General features: G+C 46.6%; 1 protein-coding gene across 2 annotated transcripts; it reads left to right on the plus strand.

Moving 5' to 3' along the window:
• Positions 1–1,707: 1,707 nt before the first annotated feature.
• On the plus strand, positions 1,708–23,852 carry ZBTB9 (zinc finger and BTB domain containing 9). 2 transcript variants are annotated; one of them, XM_040324986.1, is made up of 2 exons: positions 1,708–2,068; positions 21,877–23,852. In XM_040324986.1, the coding sequence occupies exon 2, from the start codon at positions 21,886–21,888 to the stop codon at positions 23,092–23,094; it is 1,209 nt and encodes a 402-aa protein (XP_040180920.1). In that variant the 5' UTR covers positions 1,708–2,068; positions 21,877–21,885; the 3' UTR covers positions 23,095–23,852. The 2 variants fall into 2 exon arrangements, with proteins under 2 accessions (XP_040180920.1, XP_040180919.1); XM_040324985.1 differs by having other exon boundaries at positions 1,709–2,042.
• The last annotated feature ends 1,839 nt before the right edge of the window (positions 23,853–25,691 follow it).

Raw genomic sequence — 25,691 nt, forward strand, 5'->3', positions numbered from 1 at the left:
CTGGTTTTGTGCTCTGCAGTCTCCGGAATTCTGCACTCCCCATTCTCCAGGTCACTTTCTGTGATTGAGCCTAGGTTCACACTGCTGCGAATTCAAAATCGCGGTAAAATGCGTAAATCGCGGCCCGAAATCGCAAAAAGTAGTACAGGAACTACTTTTTGAAATCGCAGATGCGGCGTCGCACTGATTAGGACAGTGCCATTGCCGACAATTGCCGCCGATTTGAGATGCGATTTGACTTGTCAAATCGCATCTCAAATCGTTCCAAATCGTACCCAGTGTGAACCAGGGCTTATTGTCCTGGGATGGTGTCCTAGTGTGCCTTGGTGGCCCATGGTGATAATTGTCACTCTAGTGATATCCTAGGGTTAAGTGGTGGTTGTCCCTCTACTGAAATCCCAATGTTAGGTGATTGTTGTCCTTCTAGTGATGTCCCAGGGTTAGGTGGCGGTTGTCCCTCTAGTGATGTCCCAGGGTTAGGTGACAGTTGTCCTTCTAGTAATGTCCCAGGGTTAGGTGCCGGTTGTCCTTCTAGTAATGTCCCAGGGTTAGGTGCCGGTTGTCCTTCTAGTAATGTCCCAGGGTTAGGTGCCGGTTGTCGCTCTAGTGATGTCCCAGGGTTAGGTGACAGTTGTCCTTCTAGTAATGTCCCAGGGTTAGGTGACGGTTGTCCTTCTAGTAATGTCCCAGGGTTAGGTGCCGGTTGTCCTTCTAGTAATGTCCCAGGGTTAGGTGCCGGTTGTCCTTCTAGTAATGTCCCAGGGTTAGGTGCCGGTTGTCCTTCTAGTAATGTCCCAGGGTTAGGTGCCGGTTGTCCTTCTAGTAATGTCCCAGGGTTAGGTGCCGGTTGTCCTTCTAGTAATGTCCCAGGGTTAGGTGCCGGTTGTCCTTCTAGTAATGTCCCAGGGTTAGGTGCCGGTTGTCGCTCTAGTGATGTCCCAGGGTTAGGTGACAGTTGTCCTTCTAGTAATGTCCCAGGGTTAGGTGCCGGTTGTCCTTCTAGTAATGTCCCAGGGTTAGGTGCCGGTTGTCCTTCTAGTAATGTCCCAGGGTTAGGTGCCGGTTGTCGCTCTAGTGATGTCCCAGGGTTAGGTGACAGTTGTCCTTCTAGTAATGTCCCAGGGTTAGGTGACGGTTGTCCTTCTAGTAATGTCCCAGGGTTAGGTGCCGGTTGTCCTTCTAGTAATGTCCCAGGGTTAGGTGCCGGTTGTCCTTCTAGTAATGTCCCAGGGTTAGGTGCCGGTTGTCCTTCTAGTAATGTCCCAGGGTTAGGTGCCGGTTGTCCTTCTAGTAATGTCCCAGGGTTAGGTGCCGGTTGTCCTTCTAGTAATGTCCCAGGGTTAGGTGCCGGTTGTCCTTCTAGTAATGTCCCAGGGTTAGGTGCCGGTTGTCGCTCTAGTGATGTCCCAGGGTTAGGTGATAATTTTCACTCTAGTGATGTCCCAGGGTTAAATAGTGGTTGTCCCTCTATTGAAATCCAATTGTTGGGTGATGGTTGTCGCTCCGTTGAGAACCCAGGGTTAGGTGAATATTGATCCTGTAGTGGTTATCCAGGGTTAGGTGATGGTTGTCCCATTAGTGTGTCCCAGGGTTAGTTGACAGTTGCCTTCTAGTGGTATTCCAGGGTTACGTTATGTTTGTCCCCCTAGTGATAAATGACTGTTATCCTTGTAGTGGTTTTCCAGGGTAACGTTGTCCCTCCATGGTGAACCCAATGTTGCATAAACTGTGTCCCCTTAGTGGTCTCCCAGGGTTATGTGATGGTTGTCCCTGTAGTAGTCTCCCAGGGCTAGGTGAGGGTTGTCCTGGCAGTGATCTACGAGGGTTAGATGATAGTTGTCCCTGTAGTGATTTCCCAGGGTTGGGTTATGGGTTTTCCCCTGTAGTGGTCTCCCAGGGTTAGGTGATGGTTGTCCTGGCATTTATCTCCCAGGGTTAGGTGATAGTTGTCCCTCCGGTGGTGTCGCAGGGTCAGGTGACGGTTGGGAGGGGCGTGGTCTCGGGCTGTGTGAAGAGGAGGAGGAGGCCTGTGCTGTGCGGAGGTGAGGAGTGATCGGGAATATACAATGTAACTCTTCATCTACCCACCCTATACATTGTATATGTGTGATATCCGGGGGGAGGGGAGCGCACCGTGTGCAGGTCATGTGTATCAGATGGGTGGAGGCGACACATTGTGTCCTGGATTGTGTAGTGTGTATATTGTGTGTGATAGACACAGCCCCCTCCACCCCGCTCTGGGGGTTTAGTGCTTTCCATACAATACTACAGAGACACACCATACAATACATGGACACACAATACAATACATGGACACACCATACAATACATGGACACACAGACACACCATATAATACATGGACACACAGACACACCATACAATACATGGACACACAGACACACCATACAATACATGGACACACAGACACACCATACAATACACGGACACACAATACATGGACACACAGACACACTATACAATACATGGACACACAATACATGGACACACAGACACACCATACAATACATGGACACACAATACATGGACACACAGACACACTATACAATACATGGACACACAATACATGGACACACAGACACACCATACAATACATGGACACACAATACATGGACACACAGACACACTATACAATACATGGACACACAGACACACCATACAATACATGGACACACAGACACACCATACAATACATGGACACACAGACACACCATACAATACATGGACACACAGACACACCATACAATACACGGACACACAATACATGGACACACAGACACACTATACAATACATGGACACACAATACATGGACACACAGACACACCATACAATACATGGACACACAGACACACTATACAATACATGGACACACAGACACACCATACAATACATGGACACACAGACACACCATACAATACATGGACACACAGACACACCATACAATACATGGACACACAGACACACCATACAATACATGGACACACAATACAATACATGGACACACCATACAGTACATGGACACACAGACACACCATACAATACATGGACAAAGACATACCATACAGTACATGGACACACAAACACATAAAATAGGATACATGGACACACAGACACACTATACAATACATGGACACACAATACATGGACACACAGACACACCATACAATACATGGACACACAGACACGCCATACAATACATGGACACACAGACACACCATACAATACATGGACACACAGACACACCATACAATACATGGACACACAATACATGGACACACAGACACACTATACAATACATGGACACACAATACATGGACACACAGACACACCATACACTACATGGACACACCATACACTACATGGACACACCATACACTACATGGACACACCATACACTACATGGACACACCATACACTACATGGACACACCATACACTACATGGACACACAATACAATACATGGACACACCATACAGTACATGGACACACAGACACACCATACAGTACATGGACACACAGACACACCATACAGTACATGGACACACAGACACACCATACAGTACATGGACACACAGACACACCATACAATACATGGACACACAGACACACCATACAATACATGGACACACCATACAATACATGGACACCCAGACACACCATACAATACATGGACAAAGACATACCATACAGTACATGGACACACAGACACACCATACAATACATGGACACACAGACACACCATACAATACATGGACACACAATACATGGACACACAGACACACCATACAATACATGGACACACCATACAGTACATGGACACACAGACACACCATACAGTACATGGACACACAGACACACCATACAATACATGGACACACCATACAATACATGGACACCCAGACACACCATACAATACATGGACAAAGACATACCATACAGTACATGGACACACAGACACACCATACAATACATGGACACACAGACACACCATACAATACATGGACACACAGACACACCATACAATACATGGACACACCATACAGTACATGGACACACAGACACACTATACAATACATGGACACACAGACACACCATACAGTACATGGACACACAGACACACCATACAGTACATGGACACACAGACACACCATACAATACATGGACACACAGACACACCATACAATACATGGACACACCATACAATACATGGACACCCAGACACACCATACAATACATGGACAAAGACATACCATACAGTACATGGACACACAGACACACCATACAATACATGGACACACAGACACACCATACAATACATGGACACACAATACATGGACACACAGACACACCATACAATACATGGACACACCATACAATACATGGACACACCATACAATACATGGACACCCAGACACACCATACAATACATGGACACAGACACACCATACAATACATGGACACACAGACACACCATACAATACATGGACACACAATACATGGACACACAGACACACCATACAATACATGGACACACCATACAATACATGGACACACAATACAATACATGGACACACCATACAATACATGGACACCCAGACACACCATACAATACATGGACAAAGACATACCATACAGTACATGGACACACAAACACACCATACAATACATGGACAAAGACATACCATACAGTACATGGACACACAAACACATAAAATAGGATACATGGACACACAGACACACAATAAATGTACACACCAGATGATGTACACACAGACACACCATATAAAACATGGACATACAATACGATACATGGATACACAGACACACAATAAATGGACAGACACACGATAAATGGACACACAGACACAATATGATACATGGACACACAGACACACAATACGATTCATGTACACAACCATATGATTCATGTACACACAGACACACCATATGAAACATGGACATACACTATGATACATGGCTACACAATACGATACATGTACACACAGACACACCATATGAAACATGGACATACACTATGATACATGGCTACACAATACGATACATGTACACACAGACACACCATATGAAACATGGACATACACTATGATACATGGCTACACAATACGATACATGTACACACAGACACACCATATGATGCACGTACACACCATACGATACACATACACAGAAATACCATATGATACACCTAATAAATGGACACACCATATGATGTACACACAGACACATACGATATTATACACATACACACACACCATATGAAACATGGACACACAATACGATTCATGTACACACAGACACGCAAAACATGGACACACACACACCGTATGATACATGGAGACACAATACAATGCACGTACACAGAGACGCACAATAAATGGACACGCCATATGATAAATGTACACATACAGATGTGTGTGTACATGTATTGTGTGTCTCTGCTCCTGTGTGGCCCTCCCCCGGAGGTGATGTCATGTGGGGGGGGGGGGGTTTCTCCTTGTGTAGTTTTGTTGTTCTCATTGCTCTCCCCTTCCCCTCTCTATAGTACAACACAAGTGTGTGCAGTGCGGTGACATCACCGGTCAGGCAATCCATAGTCACCAGATCTCTGGTTGTCATGATGGCTGCACTCTGAGACAAATAGTCTTGTGTGTATGTGTGTGGTCAGATTGTGGGTGCCCCATAGATTGTGTGATTGGTGTATGGCGGGGGAGGGGATTTGTCCTCACACAATATATGGCTGTATGTGTATGCACACAATTCCTCGTTTTATAATCTGTGCCAAACCCCCAACCATATACTGCAAGTCTCACTAAAGGCCAACTTTGTATTTTGGATAGAGCAAGGGACGGTTATAACCCCTGTCAGACGTTGACGTGTGTCCCCATTGGGGAGCTTTTCCCTTCACTTCCTGTCCCATACCCAAAACAGGAAGTGAGAGGAAATCCCTACAAAGCGGTTGTCACTGTAACTAGTGTCCCCCCTGGAAGATTTCCCCTCTACTCCTGTTCTGGGGACAACCCAAAATGTGGAACTTTCAGTGATCACAGGACACACATAGAGGGTGAGTCTCCCTAACGGGGGGACAGAGGGCAATAAAAACCTGGCAGGGGTCTGACCCCTCTCCACTATCCAACACACACACACAAAAAAAGGTTTGCGTTTTAGTTTTATTATAATCCAGGGTTTGACAAATTTGCTTGGAATCTAGGAGCCAGCTAAAAAAGTTAGAAGCCAGAAAACGCACTCCGTCCCGATGAGCTTGCGCGCAGAAGCGAACACATACGTGAGCAGCGCCCGCATATGTAAACGGTGTTCAAACCACACATGCGAGGTATCGCCGCGATTGGTAGAGCGAGAGCAATAATTCTAGGCCTAGACCTCCTCTGTAACTCAAAACATGCAACCTGTAGATTTTTTTAAACGTCGCCTATGAAGATTTTAAAGGGTAAAAGTTTGTCGCCATCCCACGAGCGGACGTAATTTATGAAGCGTGACATGTTGGGTATGAATTTACTCGGCGTAACATTATCTTTCATAATATTAAAAAAAATGGGGATAACTTTACTGTTGTCTTATTTTTTAATTAAAAAAAGTGTAATTTTTTCCCAAAAAAGTGCGCTTGGAAGACCGCTGCGCAAATACGGCGTGACAGAAAGTATTGCAACGATCGCCATTTTATTCTCTAGGGTGTTAGGATAAAAAAATATATATAATGTTTGGGGGTTCTAATTAGAGGGAAGATGATGGCAGTGAAAAATTGTGAAAAATTACATTAGAATTGCTGTTTAACTTGTAATGCTTAACTTGTAATACCAACGGCCACCACCAGATGGCGCCAGCTCACCTTCCAAGCCAAGTCGCCAGGACACTATTTCTAGTCGCCCTGGCGACCGGGATTTGTCAAGCCCTGTTATAACCTGTTCACCACTTGCCGTCTGCCCAACAGTAATTTTAACTGCTTGCTTGCTATGAACATGTATGTTGCTCTTGCGCACTGGAGCGCCCCCCTGTGGTGGGATCTGTGGCGCTCAGTATGGGGCCGTTGTGAGCTGTGCGATGGTATGACACCTAGTAAGCAGCAGTCGTGAACGGAATCTAAGCATGATATCATTGTTTACCATTGTGTGTGATCTGTGATTGGCCACCAGTCATCACATGGTGCCTGGACTAAGCACAGCACCCTGTACCATGTGATTGCTGTGGCCAATCGCAGCATCACAATAGTAAAAATTGAGCCATCAATGGAAGTCATTCATGACCGTTCCAACGATTGCTGTTACAGTGAAGCAATCACAGCCCGCCTCCTGTATAAAAGGAGGCTTCCTGGTAGTTGGCAATTGTTGAATAATACAATGTAACCATTTATTGTTACATTGTACTTATTTCATTCCTATATAAATTAACCTTTTGTCACCCTTAGGACGGCCTCAGGTTTCAGTGGTTATACCGGGATGATGTCCGCACCTACATCCTGGTATTTATCTTTTCAGCCGGCGGTTCCCTTTCAGGCAGTAGTGATCCGAGTGGCTAATTAGCCGCTTGACCACTTCTGCAGGTGAGGGAAGGAGGTCCCGCCCCCTCCCATGGGGCTGCCCTATACAGAGAGGAACTGACGTTTCGCCTCTTTGTTTAGGGAAAGCAGCCGATCAGACCGATCTGTGTCTGATCGGCTGCATGGGAGGCTAGAGGAGAGATTTGGGGTCTAATAGACCCCAGATCTCTCCATAAAGAGGACCTGTCACGACCCGTGCCGTCACATGGGATGTTGTTCATCCCTTGTGATAGCAATAAAGTTAACAAAAAAAAAGTGTAAAAAAAAAATAAAAGTTTGTAGAACATAAATAATAATAATAAAAAAGAAGTTCCAAGCGCCCGTCCCACCGTGTGAACGCATACATTTCTCCCGCACACATATGTGATCTCACCACACATGGGAGGTATTTTGTTACCAAAGTCTGAGCGAGAGCAATAATTCTAGCGCTAAACCTCCTGTCTAACTCTGAACTGGTAACCTGTAAAGACGTTTAAAGCGCCGCATAGGGAGGATTTTAAGCACTGTAGTTTGCCGCCATTCCACGGGCAGACGCAATTTTAAAGCGTGACATGTTAGGTATCTATTTACTCGGCGTAACATCATCTGTCATGTTATAAAAAAATTGGGCTAACTTTACTGTTTTTTTTTCATTAATTAATTAACCACAGACCCAGACCAAAATGCAGGTAAAAGACCAGGCCCCTTTTTGCGATTCGGCACTGCGTCGCTTTAACTGACAATTGCGCGGTCGTGCGACGTGGCTCCCGAACAAAATTGGGGTCCTTTTTTCTCCCACAAATAGAGCTTTCTTTTGGTGGTATTTGATCACATCTGCGTGTTTTTTTTTTTGCGCTATAAACAAAAATAGAGCGACAATTTTGCTATAATAAATATCCCCCCAAAAACATATACATTTTGTTTCCCCTCAGTTTAGGCCGATACGTATTCTTCTACCTATTTTTGGTTGGTTTGCGCAAAATTTATAGCGTTTACAAAATATGGGATAGTTTTATTGCATTTTTTTTTAATTTTTTTACTACTAATGGCGGCGATCAGCGATTTTTTTTTTTTCGTGACTGCGACATTATGGCGGACACTTCGGACAATTGACACATTTTTGGGACCATTTAAAATGCATTGTTTACTATGTAAATGACATTTGCATTTTGGTAGTTAACCACAAGGGGTCGCTGAAGGGGTTACGTGTGACCTCATCTGTGTTTACAACTGTAGGGGGGCGGGGCTGTAGGTGTGACGTCATTGATTGTGCGTCCCTATATTAGGGAACACACGATCAATGACAGCGCCACAGTGAAGAACGGGGATCTATGGATCCTGAAAACTGCCATCCCATGCCACCCAAATGTGAAAGTCTGAGGGCCTTCACACTGGGGCGGTGCGCTTGCGGGACGTTAGGAAAAGTCCTGCAGGCAGCATCTTTAGGGGAGTTTTGGTGCGATGTATACAGCGTTCCCAAAACACCCCTGCCCATTGCAATGAATGGACTGCGCTTCTGAAGGGCCTGAAATACGATTTGGAATCGCCGCAGCACAGGCATTTTTTTAACCCCTTCTTCGGCCGATAGTGGGGGTTAAAAGCGCCCTGCTAGCGGCCGAAAAGCGCTAACGCACGGGGCGTCCCCAGTGTGAAAGGGGTCTGAGTGTACCATTACCAAGCTCCATGTTTTAACCCCCTCTATTCCGGCACGTTTCTTTATTTTCAAAGAATTGTGGCAAAAGAAGAGATCAAAAAGGAGTTATTGTTGGGGTGTTTGTACTGTTCTGGCATTTTTAATTTAACTGAGAGTAATGGAAACCATTATAAAAGAATAAAAAATGGGTATTTCTTTTACATTATTTTTATAGTAAAAAAAAAAAAAGTTAACTATTTGCAGTCCAGGCCTTAACTGCCACTTTTTATTCACATGTAACAATCAGTATTTTTTGCTAAAAAATTACTTTGAACCCCCAAACATTATTATTATTATTATTATTAATAAATTTTTTCTTAAAGCAGAGGCCCAATAGAATAAAATGGCGGTCATTGCAATATTTTATGTCACATTCTATTTGTGCAGTGGTCTTTCAAAACGCAATGTTTGGGGAAAAATACACTTTAAAATGTTTAATGCAGAACAATACATAACACAATTCATTCTCTCTCTCTCTCTCTCTCTCTCTCTCTCTCTCTCTCTCTCTCTCTCTCTCTCTCTCTCTCTCTCTCTCTCTCTCTCTCTCCTGTGTGTCTGTCTTCTCTGTCTGTCTTCTCTGTCTGTCTCTCTCTCTCTCTCTTTGTCCTGTCTCTCTCTCTGTCCTGTCTGTGTGTGTCTCTCTCTCTATGTCCTGTCTGTGTGTGTGTGTGTGTGTGTGTGTGTGTGTGTCTCTCTCTCTCCCTCTGTCTCTCTCTCTCTGTCATGTCTCTGTCTCTCTCTCTCTCTCTCTCTGTCATGTCTCTCTGTCTTGTCTCTCTCTGTCATGTCTCCCTCTCTCTCTCTCTCTGTCATGTCTCTGTCTCTCTCTCTCTCTCTCTCTGTCATGTCTCTGTCTCTCTCTCTCTCTCTGTCATGTCTCTCTCTGTCTTGTCTCTCTCTGTCATGTCTCCCTCTCTCATGTCTCCCTCTCTCTCTCTGTCATGTCTCTCTCTCTCTCTGTCCTGTCTCTCTGTCTTTTCTCTCTCTCTCTCTCTCTCTGTCTGTCCTCTCTCTGTCCTGTCTCTCTATCTCTCTCTCTCTGTCCGTTCTCTCTCTCTCTCTCTGTCCTCTCTCTCTCTGTCCCCTGTCCTCTCTCTCTGTCCTGTCTCTCTCTCTCTCGCTGTCCTCTCTCTCTCTCTCTCTCTCTCTCTCGCTGTCCTGTCTCTCTCTCTCTCTCTCTCTCTCTCGCTGTCCTGTCTCTCTCTCTCTCTCTCTCTCGCTGTCCTGTCTCTCTCTCTCGCTGTCCTGTCTCTCTCTCTCGCTGTCCTGTCTCTCTCTCTCGCTGTCCTGTCTCTCGCTGTCCTGTCTCTCTCTCTCGCTGTCCTGTCTCTCTCTCTCTCGCTGTCCTGTCTCTCTCTCTCTCGCTGTCCTGTCTCTCTCTCTCTCGCTGTCCTGTCTCTCTCTCTCGCTGTCCTGTCTCTCTCTCTCTCGCTGTCCTGTCTCTCTCTCTCTCGCTGTCCTGTCTCTCTCTCTCTCGCTGTCCTGTCTCTCTCTCTCTCGCTGTCCTGTCTCTCTCTCTCGCTGTCCTGTCTCTCTCTCTCGCTGTCCTGTCTCTCTCTCTCGCTGTCCTGTCTCTCTCTCTCTCGCTGTCCTGTCTCTCTCTCTCTCGCTGTCCTGTCTCTCTCTCTCTCTCGCTGTCCTGTCTCTCTCTCTCTCTCGCTGTCCTGTCTCTCTCTCTCTCTCGCTGTCCTGTCTCTCTCTCTCTCGCTGTCCTGTCTCTCTCTCTCGCTGTCCTGTCTCTCTCTCTCTCGCTGTCCTGTCTCTCTCTCTCTCGCTGTCCTGTCTCTCTCTCTCTCTCGCTGTCCTGTCTCTCTCTCTCTCTCGCTGTCCTGTCTCTCTCTCTCTCGCTGTCCTGTCTCTCTCTCTCTCGCTGTCCTGTCTCTCTCTCTCTCGCTGTCCTGTCTCTCTCTCTCTCGCTGTCCTGTCTCTCTCTCTCGCTGTCCTGTCTCTCTCTCTCTCGCTGTCCTGTCTCTCTCTCTCTCGCTGTCCTGTCTCTCTCTCTCTCTCTCGCTGTCCTGTCTCTCTCTCTCTCTCTCGCTGTCCTGTCTCTCTCTCTCTCTGTCCTGTGTCACGCTCCCTCTCTTTCCCCCTCTCTCTCCCTCTGTATTTCCTGTTTCTCTCTCTGTATGTCTCTCTGTCCGTCTGTTCTCTCTGTGTCTCTCTCTTTCTCTCTCGTGTCTTCCCCCCCCCCCCCCCCCCCCATAGCCTGCTAGAAATCGCACTGGAATCAGTCTTTTGAACACCTATGTGTTTTCTATTAGACTATAATAAAATGAAAATCGCAGCACGCCAAACACCCCATGCACCAGGGCTTAAGGCACTTTTTAAACAATTGTTAACTTTTTTTGACTGTTGATGGGGGGGGGGGAGAATGGAGGGTCCAGGAGTTCAGCTTTATAAAGTTGGAGTCCTCGACTTTCTATATCACATGAATGTCTTGTAGAGGTTTATGAGACGCCATTCACAATACAAAACACAGTACATCCATTATCGGCGCGCACAATCCTCCCTCCGAAATTCCTACAAACTGTAACAGAGGAGACTATAGATAAGCAACTCGCAGTCTGACCCAGACACAGCTGTGCAGTTTGTCGCAGTTCTTTGTCACAGAAAAACATAATTCTTTGGTAAAAAACATTCATTTCAGTGCAGCCTTCTGACATCACTGCGCTGTATTGTCGCACTGTATAGAAACCCCCACGTGCTGCTCTGATTTGTGCGTTTAACATTTTCGCTGCCAATTCGGACTTTTGTGTTTTTTGCACACTTGTTTAAAAATATAATTTTAGGCCTAAAGATTACCTAAACTCCCCCAAACATATGTTTTCTGAAAGCAGTGACTCTAGAGCAGGCATGTCCAAAGTCCGGCCCGTGGGCCAATCGCAGCCCGCGTTACGGTTTCGGACGTCCCGCCTGGTCACTTTGTCATTTTTATCTTTTGTGGCCCCCAACGAATCCCCGAGCACCGGGGGGGCACAAAAGAAATACATGCTGGCTGCCGGGGAGCAGGCGGGACGAGCGCCGTGCATACAGGAGTATTTCCTGTTTACACAGCGACCTCTGTAAAAGAAAGTCCCGTCTCCTGTGCTGCCATTGGAAGACTGTTCTGTCCATCACAGGAGGCGGGACTTTCTATTAAAGAGGCCCCCGATAAAACAGGAGTTTCTCCTGTATGTAATCTGTTGGCGCTCGTCCCGCCCGCTCCTTATCCCCTCCAATGCTGCAGATGGCCATGAATCGGGGCTGCAATGGTGAGTCTGCATTCATGGCAAGGGGATTGCTGCATTCATGGCAAGGGGATTGCTGCATTTATGGCAATGCCCCGGGGTTCTGCAATCATGGCAACGGGGGTGCTGCATTTATGATACTTGTGAGTAGGGGTGCAATGGATCACAGTTGATCCGTGATCTGAACGGGTCACCCCCTTCGGATCGGCACACACTGTGATCTGCGGATTGCCGCGGCTCCGGAGCTAGGCCGAAGCCGCGGCCTTTCCTAATGTTATGGCCGCGGCCTTTCCTAATGTTATGGCCGCGGCCTTTCCTAATGTTATGGCCGCGGCCTTTCCTAATGTTATGGCCGCGGCCTTTCCTAATGTTATGGCCGCGGCCTTTCCTAATGTTATGGCCGCAGCTTCGGCCTAGCTCCGGAGCCACGGCCATAACATTAGGAAACGCCGTGGCTTCGGCCTAGCTCCGGAGCCGCAGCCATAACATTAGGAAAGGCCGTGGCTTCGGCCTAGCTCCAGAGCCGCGGCCATTTTGGTACACCCGGCGGCGGCCCTCCTCTGTTTACACTCACAGAGGAGGAGGAGCCCGCACTCGTGGGACACACTGCTACACACATCGGGAGTCCCACTACTGGGGGTGTCCGTCTGCACCGAGAGGGGGGGGGGTCCGTCTGCACCGAGAGAGGGGGGGGGTCTGTCTGTACCGAGAAGGGGGGGGGCTGTCTGCACCGAGAGAGGGGGGGGGTCTGTCTGCACCGAGAGGGGGGGGGGGGGGTCTGTCTGCACCGAGAGAGAGGGGGGGGTCTGTTTGCACCGAGAGAGAGGGGGGGGGGGTCTGTTTGCACCGAGAGAGAGGGGGGTCTGTCTGCACCGAGAGAGGGGGGGTCTGTCTGTACCGAGAAGAGGGGGGGGGTCTGTCTGCACTGAGAGAGGGGGGGTCCGTCTGCACCGAGAGAGGAGGGGGGGTCCGTCTGCACCGAGAAGGGGGGGTCTGTCTGCACCGAGAAGGGGGTGGAGAAGTGGATATTAGAGTGGGGGGGGGGATGTGGATATTACAGTGGGGGAGAATTTATTTTTATTTTTTTGCTGATCCGAAAAATGATCCGATCCGTGACTCCTGATCCGAGGAACGATCCGAACCGTGAGTTTTTTGATCTGTTGCACCCCTACTTGTGAGGCTGCATTGATGGGCAGTGACCCTTATTTTGCTTCACAGTTCTTTATTTAAAATGTAAGATTTTTAATGTGTGTGTGTGTGTGTGTGTGTGTGTGTGTGTGTGTGTGTGTGTGTGTGTGTGTGTGTGTGTGTGTGTGTGGCCCATTCGATTCATGTGTGGGAAATGTTCACGCGATGCCGCGTGTCAGGCATTGGGCCGCCCATTCACTTCAAAGGGCTGCCCTATGCATGTCTGTCGCCCAAAATAAGCTTCTGCTTCTTTTCAGACGACGAGCTTCACATTTGCTGCGATTGAAGCAGGAAAATCGCTGCAAAATTGCACTGCCTTTGGGGTGCCATTTAGAATGAATGGCACTAAAATGCCCATTGGACCAATGGCCACTTGATTTGGAATCGCTGGCAGCATCTTGGTGATTCCGCCCACACTTCCAAAGTGTGAATGGGACCTAAAATGTTCCCGCTGCCGCTTTGACATATAAAATACATTTTACTGGTTCTCTCTGTGATGAGCACATTCACCCCCTTCCTGCCCAGGCCAGTTTTCAGCTTTTAGTCTCTGTCGCACTTTGACAATTGCGCAGTCATGCAACACTGTAGCCATATGACATTTTTAGCATTTTATTTTGAGACAAATAGAGATATCTTTTGGTGGAATTAAGGCTTACATGTAGGTGCAAGAAATATCTCCTTAAAGGGGTGTTCCAGTCATTTTTAATGTTTATTAAAAGCCAGCAGCTACAAAAAGTGTAGCTGCTGGCTTTTAATAAACATACACTCACCTGCTCCACGTTCCAGCGACGCGCCAGCCGGGGCTCTGCTCCTCTCCCCCCCCCTCTCTGGCCGACGTCTTCATTGTAAGTGTGGGCACCCGGCCGTGACAGCTTTCGGCTTTACGGCTGGGCACCCACTGCGCATACGCGAGCGGCGCTGCGCCATCCGATTGGACAGGCGATCGCCTGGGACCTGTCACGTGTCCCAGGCGATCGCCTACAGGCAGGGGCTGCCAAAAGGCGATCTGACTATTCGCCTTAGCAGCCCCTCGGAGGAAGTGGGACAGGAAGTCCCACTCCTCCTGAAGCCCCCACTCGCCCCCCCCCCCCTCGCATACTAGCTCATTATCAAATACCTTATTAGATTAAAGCCTCCTTAACGGCGCCCGCACACCACTGAGACGGCTGACATCTTCCCCGGTGCTGAGGAAAAGATGATCCGCACTCCAGTCGTTGCTCTTAAACATTTGTAGTATTTATTAACAAGCCGCAGTGGACAAACGCAAATAGGAATGGTCTTCCCCTGTGCTTCTTCCAGGTTCGCGGGATGCGGCGCTGTGATGTCACTCGTGGGAGCTGCCAGCCACAGCACGGGTGGCCATTTCTTCATAGCGCATGCGCCCATGACACCGGCGGCGGCGTATATAGTAAATATCTTCTAAACCAGGGTTCGACAAACCTTGGGTGCCAGGTCGCAATTGCGACTAGAATTAGCAACCTGGCGTGGCACAGCTGAGGTATGCTGTGTCTCTGCGCGATCGCGGCGGGCCGGCCGTCAATTGAGGACGAGGCTTTCTGCAGGCCTATGCTTCCTTGGCGCCATCTTGTGGTAGCCGTTAATATGACAAGAAGAAAACCAGCAATGCTAATGGGGCTTCCTGACAGTTTTACTGCCCGCCCATCTCCTTCCCAAAGTGGAGAAGAGAAGGACGTTTTTGCAGCCGTCATCTGGCGCCTTTTGCCTAATGGTGAGTGTGGGGTGGCTGGTTTAAATGGCTATATATATTTATATATATATATTTTTGTAATGGCTTTTATTTTTATTTAATTATTTTAAGTAATTAAAAATTTTCTAGCAAAAATGTTTTACTTAGAACCCCCAAACATTATATATTTTCTAACACCCTATAGAATAAAATGCCGGTCATTGTAATACTTTCTGTCACACTATATTTGTGCAGCGATCTTAGCGCACTTTTTATGGAAAAAAAAAAAATATATATATATATATATATATATATTTTTTTTTTATATATTGTGAAAGATAATGTTTCGCCGAGTAAATTGATACCCAACATGTCATGCTTCAAAATTGCGTCCGCTCTTGGAATGGAGACAAACTTTTACCCTTTAACCACTTGCTTACTGGGCACATATACCCCCCCTCCTGCCCAGGTGAAATTTCAGCTTCCGGCACTGCGTCGCTTTAACTGACAATTGCGCGGTTGTGCGACGTGGTTCCCAAACAAAATTGGCGTCTTTTTTCCCCCACAAATAGAGCTTTCTTTTGGTGGTATTTGATCACCTCTGCGGTTTTTATTTTTTGCGCTATAAACAAAAAAGTGCGACAATTTTGAAAAAAAATACAGTATTTTTTACTTGTTGCTATAATAAATAGCCCAATTTTTTTTTTTTTAAATAAAACATTTTTTTTTTCTCAGTTAAGGCCGATATGTATTCTTCTACATATTTTTGGTAAAAAAAAAAATCGCAATAAGCGACTGGTTTGCGCAAAAGTTATAATGCCTACAAAATAGGGGACAGAATTATTATTATTATTTTTTTTTTTTACTAGTAATGGCGGCGATCTGCGATTTTTATTGCGACTGCGACATTATGGTGGACACATCAGACACTTTTGACACATTTTTGGCACCATTCACATTTATACTGAGATCAGTGCTATAAATATGCACTAATTACAGTATAAATGTGACTGGCATTGAAGGGGTTAACACTAGGGGGTGAGGAAGGGGTTAAATGTATTCCCTGGGTGTGTTCTAACTGTGGGGGAGGGGACTGACTGGGGAGGTGACCGATGCTGTGTCCCTATATACAAGGGACACAGATTGGTCTCCTCTCTCCCTGACAGGACGCTGTCTCTGTGAGAGCCGGCAATGAGAGATGATCTCATATGTTTACATTTGAGATCATCTCTCATTGGCTGCACAGATTGCATAGCAAACGGCCGCTCCGATTGGCCGTTCACTACGATCTGGGATTGGCTGTGTCCAAGGGACACGGACAGCACAGAATTTCTCCGCTGCGCGCTCGGGAGCGAGCAAAGGGGAGGACGTCAATTGACGTCGTCCTGGATTTTCAGGTCCGCGCTGAAGCCGTCTTTCGGCTATATCGCGGGCCTCAAGTAGTTAAAATCTCCATAGGCAATGTTTAAAAAATTCTACAGGTTGCATGTTTTGAGTTACAGAGGAGGTCTAGAGCTAGAATTATTGCTCTCGCTCTACCAATCGCGGCGATACCTCACATGTGGTTTGAACACCGCTTTCATATGCGGGCGCTACTCACGTATGCGTTTGCTTCTGCGCGTGAGCTCGGCGGGTTGGGGCACGTTCCTGGCTCCTAACTTTTTTTAGCTGGCTCCTAGATTCCAAGCAAATTTGTCAAGCCCTGCCTTATTATAGACTCTCCTGTAGGTAAAATTAAAAAGGAAGACTTTACTTCCTCTTTAAGTAAACCGTAGAAGTGCACACAAGCACAATATAATTGACTTTATTGCCTAAAATTTCAAAGACGAGACTGAGTAAATAGTTACAACAGATAAGCCAAGCCTTGAAAAATGTGTTAAATTCTTTTTATTGCCCATAGGCAATGCTTTAGAAATCTTTCCAGCTCATCAGTTTAGAGTTAACTATTAACATGGGGCTGGATTCAAGAAGCAAATTGCGCCTGTGTAACCATAGTTACCATAGTTACACAGCGCAATTGCTTACTTGCCCCGGCGTAACGAATGCTCCTGATTCAGGAACCTCGTTACGCCGACTGCAGCCTAAGATGTGCGCGGCATAAGGCTCTTATGCCGTCATATTTTAGGCTGCATTCTTGCGATGGCCACTAGGTGGCTTACCGTTGTGCTTAGCGTATAGTATGCAAATTGCATACTAACGCCGATTCACAACGTTGCGCGAGCCCTGCGTACGCAGTTTACGTAGTTTCCGTACGGCGGTTTTCGCGTAAGGCTGCCCCTTAGCAGGGGCAGCCAATGTTACGTATACCCGTCGTTCCCGCGTCGCGAAATTTCAAATTTACGTAGTTTGCGTAAGTGATTCGTGAATGGCGCTGGACGCCATTCACGTTCACTTTGAAGCAAATGACGTCCTTGCGACGTCATTTGCCGCAATGCACGTCGGGAAAGTTTCCCGACGGAGCATGCGCTCTACGATCGGCGCGGGAATGCGCCTAATTTAAATGATTCCCGCCCCCTACGGGATCATTTAAATTGCGCGCGCTTACACCGGGCATTTTGCCGGCGCGCCCACGCAATTTACGGAGCTACTGCTCCGTGAATCAAGGGCAGCGCAGTAAATTTGCGGGGGCGCAGGGCAAAAACGTTGCCCTGCGCCTCCGTAAAAAAAGCGCAAATCTACCTGAATCCAGCCCAATGACTCTTCTTACTATGATGTGTGCGGTGATGCCTAATATGTGTGACCCAATCATGGTGCCATATCACAGAAGGAAGCATAGGCCTGCAGAAAGCCGCAAAGCCTCATCCTCAATTACCGATCACGCGGAGACACAGCATACCCCAGCTGTGCCACGCCAGGTTGCTAATTCTAGTCGCAACTACGAAGGTCCTACGCGCATGGATGTGTGTATGCATGGAGAAGCGGGGTGCTTTTAACTTTTTTTTATTTGTTTAAATAAAAATGTTCACTGTTTTACTACCACAAAGGGTCTGATAACCCCCCCCCCCGTGATATATTTTAAGACAGGTCCTCTTTATGGGGACATCAGTGGTCTAATTTAGTATTTAAAGGAGAAGTATAGCCAAAGCTTGTTTGGCTGTACTTCCCCTGTGGATCACAAGAGTGCAGTTTGTTTTGCTGAAGCTCGCTGTCGACTGACATCACAGAGCCAGTCCAGGCTCTGGAAGGATCATGACCATATGGTCGGGATCCACCCACATGCATGGACCGGTGGCTGAGAGCTGGTCGCTCCCGCCCCCTTCCACCGACCTGTGTTCCAGTGAGTGCAGGGGGGCAGAGCAGAGAGCCAGTGACTGACAGTCACCGGCTCTCTGCTCAGGAAGCTCTGAGAACCGAGCGATCGGCGATGCTTGATCGCTCTGTTCTCAGTGTTAGAGCCAGCGGGGGGACAGATCTATCTAGGTAAGTATGATTTAATAAACAAAACAAGCCCATACTTTTTTTTAACACAGAGCATTGCTCAGGGTTAAATGTAAAAACTGTTACCCCTAAGTAATGCTTGGAATTATGGGCCAGATTCACAGCGGAGATACGACGGAGTATCTCTCAGAGTATCTATGCGACTGGTTCATAGAATCAGTTACGCATAGATAGCCCTAAGATCCGACAGGTGTAATTGTTTTACACTGTCGGATCTTAGGATGCAGTACCGCGGCCGCCGCTGGGGGGAGTTCGCGTCGTAAACCAGCGTCGGGTATGCAAATTAGGAGTTACGGCGATCCACGACAGTTTTCCGCGTTCGCTACGTCGCTGCTAGTCTAGTTTCCCGTCGCAAAGTCAGTCGTCGTTTTGGGTGCCCTAACTTTACTCAGCACACGTATGTGCTGTTTAAAGTATGGCCGTCGTTCCCGCGTCGAAATTTCAAAATTCACGTCGTTTGCGTAAGACGTCCGGGAATACGGAAGTACGCTACGCACGTCGCCGTTCGAAAAAATGACATCAGTTCGCGCAAAGCACGGCGGGAATTTCGAAACGGAGCATGCGCAGTAGGTCCGGCGCGGGAGCGCACCTAATTTAAATGGCACACGCCCCTTTAAATTACGCGGGCTTACGCCGGAGGCCACCAGCGTAGGTTTTCATTGCAAGTGCTTTGTGAATCAGGCACTTGCGATGAAAACTTGCGGTGGTGTAACGTATCTACGATACGTTACGCCGCCGCTAGTCTACGTGAATCTGGCCCTAACAGTTTTTGCATAAAAGTCTGAATGTAAATAAAGGGGGTAAGCAGCTTGTCGGTGAAAAGCTGTTTTTTGGATTGTCGGCACTGCATTTGCTGAGAAGGACACATTACATGAGAGCAGGGCATGTTCGGTGGGAGCAGGGCACATTATGGGGCACACAGCAGGGTACATTACATAGGGCACATTGCAGTACCGGTTTGCAGAGCATGGCAGGAAAGCAATTGCGAACAGTTCTTTTGTGTTGCGCTGTTTCCTGACGGCCCCTCCTCCCCTCCTGTCCATCCCAGGTAATGTCTTGTACAAGCACATGGGATGGACAGAAGAAAAGGCCGACAGGGAACAGTGCCCAAGGGCTAACCATATCCCAGCCACTTCCCTGCCTAGCTCTGTATGTGTTTGGTAGAGGGGATGTGATCTACCCCAGTTGAGAAACCCTGCACTAGTAGGTTTTGAAAAGAACATTCATACAAACCTAAGGAAATAATTCCGGACGGCCGCACTTCCAAAAATCCTTTTGTTGAAGCCTCATATGACAAGTGGTTGACAGATGGTGCAGGGGACAAAAAGGTAGTCGCATTTCGCGCAAATGTTAACGCTTAGTCATTACCTCTACAAACAATTGTATGAAATCGTATTCTATTACCAAAAGTGGAAGCTCCGCTTGTTTGCACACTTCTCCTCTCCACTGCTACATTTGCAACTTGGCAAGGTACCCGCACCCACTTCTGGGTAGGGAGAGGGTTGGGGTTAGGGTTTCCCATTGAAGAATATGGCTAGGACTCAGGAATTGGAACAGGTACCTCCCCCAGAGGTCAAAGGTCAGAGGGCGGGTTCCTAGAGGTCAAAGATTACAGGGTGTTGATGGGGGTGGCTGACCCACCCCCACCAAAGTGTACCGCCTACCCCAACTAAGTCGGGGAATAAACAAGTCGGGGTAAGCGTCTTGCCTTCTGGGACCTGTGTGACCAGCGCAGCTCACACATGTGCAGTAGGAAACTGGCAGTGAAGCCTGAAGGTTTCACTGTCTGTTCCCTTAGTAAAGATACCAGCACCTACCCCCGAAGCCGATTGAATAATTGTCTCGTGGTGCTGACATTGCTGGATCCCTGGACAGGTAAGTGTTTGTAGCTGCTGACTTTGAGTTTTTTTGCCCAGACTGGAGCTCCTCTTTTTTAAATGTCCTTCAAAAGCACTTCAAAATGTAATTATTTGCATTTAACATTCGATTTGGGAATGAATGAACTTCCCCTAAGGAAAAACCATGTACACTGTTAGAAATTGTTTAATTCGAGAAAACTTTTTTTACCCTGTTCCTTCAAATTCGCTCATTACTGTGGTTGAAAAGGAACGTCCATTTGATCCCACTAACGATTAGAAAATCTTACGAACAGTTTTAAAATGAAATGTTACCAGTGTATGTCCAGCTTAAAGCGGGGGTTCACCCTAAAAAAAAATTCTAACATTACATTAAGCTCCATTCCGACATTGACTGTACGCTGATCTTTTTTTTTTTTTTTGCCGTACATACCGTTATATCTTTATTCCCCCCCCGGCTTCCGGGTAGTGAATCCCGCGGGAGTCGGCGTTCCTATGCACAGGCTAAGTGATTGACGTATGACATAAGCTTCCCCCCGGCGCATACGGCCGCGTCACGAGTTGCCGAAAGAAGCCGAACGTCGGTGTGCAGGCGCCGTATAGAGCCGACTCGCAGACCGGCTTCTTTCGGCAACTCGTGACACGGCCGTATGCGGCGGGGGGAAGCTTATGTCATACGTCAATCACTTAGCCTGTGCATAGGAACACCCACTCCCGCGGGATTCACTATACGGAAGCCGGGGGGGAAAATAAAGATATAACGGTATGTACGGCCAAAAAAAATATATATCAGCGTACAGTCAATGTCGGAATGGAGCTTAATGTAATGTTAGAATTTTTTTTTAGGGTGAACCCCCGCTTTAAGTCTGTGAATGGCTTGGATGTTCTGTCTGGATGCAGCTGTTACAGAAGCCACAAGTTCAAAGGTTCCAAGTGGAACTGGCTGAGCTTTTATGGCTCCTCACAAAGAGTAGGAATTGGCGAGTTCCCTAAGCTTGCTTCAGTTTTTCTTGCTTTTGATTGCATAAAACACCACTGTCCCATTGCGATATTGTCTTTTCTGTGCCCGGGCAGATGCCCAGGTACCTTCCAGCTAAATCATTGCCTTGCTATTTATTTTTATACGTTTTGAAGTAGTTGCGCAGATGTTAGACTTTGCCACATACTTTATGGTTTGAGCGTTCCACTCTCATTGTCTGATGTTCTTCTTCTTAGGTGGTCACCATGCCTGGCAGTGAGAGCATCCAAATGGACTTTCCCCACTACAGCTCTGTGCTTCTAGACACCCTAAACAAGCAGCGGCTGGAGGGGAGATTCTGTGATCTGTCCATCCATGTCCAAGACCGCATATTCCGAGCTCACAAGACGGTCCTGGCTGCCTCTTCCCCATACTTTCATGACAAGCTGCTGTTGAATGACACCAACCGTTTGGTTCTTCCAACTGTTATCCAACCTGATGCATTTGGGAACCTGCTGCAGCTTATCTACTCTGGGAGTCTGTCCCTTGAAATGGAGGCCTTGCCATCTCATCTCTTGGTGGCCAGTGGTCTTCAGATGTGGCAAGTGGTAGATCGATGTTGTGAACTTCTTAAGGAGAGGCAAGTGTGTACTCCAGTTTGGTCGAGCCGAGCCAGTGAAAGTCAGTCGCCCAGCAGCAGTTTTCAACCTCCGCGAGAGGACAAGCAACCCACGGTGGTCACGGTGAACTCAGATGACGAAGATGTGATCAAAGTACGGGTTTCTGAGGAAGAGGAAGACGAGGAAGAAGAGATGAAAAGTGCAAGTTGCTCGTATGCCCTTCCTTCATCATCGTCCTCTCTTGGAAACCCCAATGTTATCTTTCTCAAGCAGGAGCACACCGATGACGATGGCAGCTTTCTGAAAGCTTTTCAGATGACAGAGGTGAAGCAGGAAATGGACACAGTGAAATCGGAGTACCCTTCAGAGCTGAGCTTTGTGGTACCTCTTCCGTCCCCACCTACATCTTCTGACATCTCTCTTTGTCTTCCAAACAAGTTATACGCGGAAGCTGAATCTCACTCCTTCTCTATCTCTAAGCCGCTGGACCTGCACGGTAACGAGATTGTCGCACCCGCCCTTCAGGCCCAGACTATTCATGCCCCCATTAAATTTATAGCTGCCCCAGATGGGAAAAAATTTGGCTGCCTGTGTGGGAAACGCTTCGCCGTGAAGCCCAAACGGGATCGCCACATCATGCTGACCTTTAGCCTGCGCCCGTTCGGCTGCTCCGTCTGTAACAAAAAGTTCAAACTCAAGCACCACCTCACGGAGCACATGAAGACCCACGGGAGCAACCTTTACTCATGCGAAGATTGTGGTCGCAAATTCCGCGTAGAGACCTGCTACCAGAAGCATAAGGAAGTTTGCAAGGGACAGAGGTGGGCGGGAGCTTGCTGGACCTATAACCTATAATTAACCATGCTTTTTTTTCTTCACCCCCCACCCCCTTTAATTTTTATAATTTTTTTTTTATCCAGAACCCTGTGGACGGAATTATAAAAATGAGGCCTTCCGATAGAAATATTGACACTAGCTTATTGTTTTCAGGAGCCTTCTGAAAAAGATCGTTTTCGCCGTACCAGGAACTGTAGACTTAGGACAGTACTTTTGTAGCCTCCGGTACTGCTTGTAGAGCATCTTTGTAGAGCTGAAAATACATTCATAGTAGGGTGAATGCCTTTTAAAGAAAAAAAAAAAAAAACCCTGGTCTCATTGTCTGTTTTAATGTGGTATATTGTGCTCAAGATCAGATGGGACCGGCCGACAGTCGTAACATTGTTTTATTTTAGGCGCGATGACGATAATACTATATCCCTAATAACGCAAAAGGAAAAATACCTTTTTTTTTCCCCCCATTTATAAAGAATATGGCAATTGTATCATCTGTGACCAACGCTGCCTGTTTTAAGAAGACTTGACAAAACCTTAATCCCTGCTGTGATGTGTTGAAAAAGGTTGGATTGTCATTTAGAGTACAGCAACTGAACGGTGAGAAATGTAACTTGGGTTTAATGGTAAAGGTGGTGGCATAGGACAGCTCTGTATACAACCATAGACTTGTAGGCTTCATGCACATGTTTATTTTCCCAACTAAAAGTGTGTGTTAGAACACCCACATACATTACAATCAAACTTGCGTTGCCTTTAAAAAAAAATAAGGGGTCTATTTATAAAAAAAAAAGAAATGCAGCCAATACAAATAATCACTGGAATTTGCTTGTATTTATTTCCTTTGTCAATTTTTTCTAGTGGCCATAATACTGTGTTTTTCTGATTGTGGTGCTTCAGGAAATAACAGCATTATGGCCACTAGATGGCGGTAAAGATCATAGAAAAAAGAACACAAGCATACCGTCACTTTACGTACACTCGCAAGTATAGACATACCTGCAAGTATGTAAAGTGCCTCGCAAGTACGGACACATTGGCATTTATGGGTAGTCTTGGTCAGCTTGACATGGTACTGCTCCCGGGTTTTAACATTGGCGTCTACTGGAAATCTCGGTCAGCTTGACATGGCACTGCTCTCGAACCATGAGTTACAGGGACACCAAACTTGGGGAACACTGAGAGAGGACCCAGGACTACAACATATCTGATCTTGGGGGATGGCCAGCTTTACTAGGTAATCTACCATGTCATAGTCCTCGGTCCCCTTAACATGCTCCCCAAGTAAATTTGACCAAGATTCCCCATAGACGCCAATGTTAAAAACTGGGAGCAGTACCATATCAAGCTGACCAAGATTTCCCATAGACGTCCATGTTAAATGTTAAAAACCGAAAGCCGTACCATGTCAAGCTGACCAAGATTTCCCATAAAGGCCAATGTTAAAAACCGGGAGCAGTACCACATCAATTTGACCAAGATTTCCCATAGACGCAAATGTTAAAACCGGGCGAAGTACCATGTCAAGCTGACCAAGATTTCCCATAGATGCCAATGTTAAATGTTAAAAACCAGGAGCAGTACCATGTCAATTTGACCAAGATGTCCCATAGAAGTCAATGTTTAAAAATCGAAAGCAGTACCATGTCAAGCTGACCAAGGTTTCCCATAGACGCCAATGTTAAATGTTAAAAACCAGGAGCAGTACCATGTCAATTTGACCAAGATTTCCCATAGACGCCAATGTTAAAAACCTAAAGCAGTACCATGTCAAGCTGACCAATATTTCCCATAAAGGCCAATGTTAAAAAAAAAAAACGAAAGCAGTACCATGTCAAGCTGACCAAGGTTTCCCATAGACGCCAATGTTAAAAACCGGGCGCAGTACCATGTCAAGCTGACCAATATTTCCCATGAAGGCCAATGTTAAAAAAAACAAAAAAACTAAAGCAGTACCAAGATTTCCCATAGACGCCAATGTTAAAAACCAGGAGCAGTAGTACCATGTCAAGCTGTCTAAGATTTCCCATAGAGCTAGTGTATTTGCATGCATTGAGAAGTGAAAAAATGATTGCTTAACTTACGTTTTCATTTAACCTAAATGCTCTTGTCACATTTGTGTACTTAAAAGTGGGATATGCCTGTAACAGATATTATGGCGATTATCCTTGGCAACTCTGCGAATGCTTGAGGCATTCTCACAGGGATTTCTTTTTTTTTTTTCATAAATAAGACCCCAATGTGTAAAGTCCTTCCCAATCAAAAGCAATATCAGTTGGATGAAAGGATTTTATTTTTTTTCTATTTATTTTTTTGTGGCAGTGTGCTTGTAGGCTCTTTTGCAAAACGTGAAAATATTGTGCGCACTACATATTTTTTTAAATTGTGAACAGGTGCTTAGTAAAGCCCCATACACACGATAGGGATTCCCGATATAAAAAGTCAGATGGGAGCTTTTGGAATTCCGACCATGTGTATGCTCCATCGGACTTTTTCTGTCGGGAATTCCGAAAGAAATAGATTGAGAGCTGGTTCTCAATTTTCCTGTCGGAATTTCCGACGGACTTCCCGATCGTGTATACGGGGCTTAAGGGCTCATTCACATGTGCTCAGAGGCCTGT

This window comes from Rana temporaria, chromosome 9 (genome assembly GCF_905171775.1).
Source record: "Rana temporaria chromosome 9, aRanTem1.1, whole genome shotgun sequence".
Taxonomy (NCBI): domain Eukaryota; kingdom Metazoa; phylum Chordata; class Amphibia; order Anura; family Ranidae; genus Rana; species Rana temporaria.

What these genes read in the sequence shown, in the direction of transcription:
- ZBTB9 (XM_040324986.1), top strand. Translation starts at nt 21,886, where the DNA reads ATGCCTGGCAGTGAGAGCATCCAAATGGACTTTCCCCACTACAGCTCT.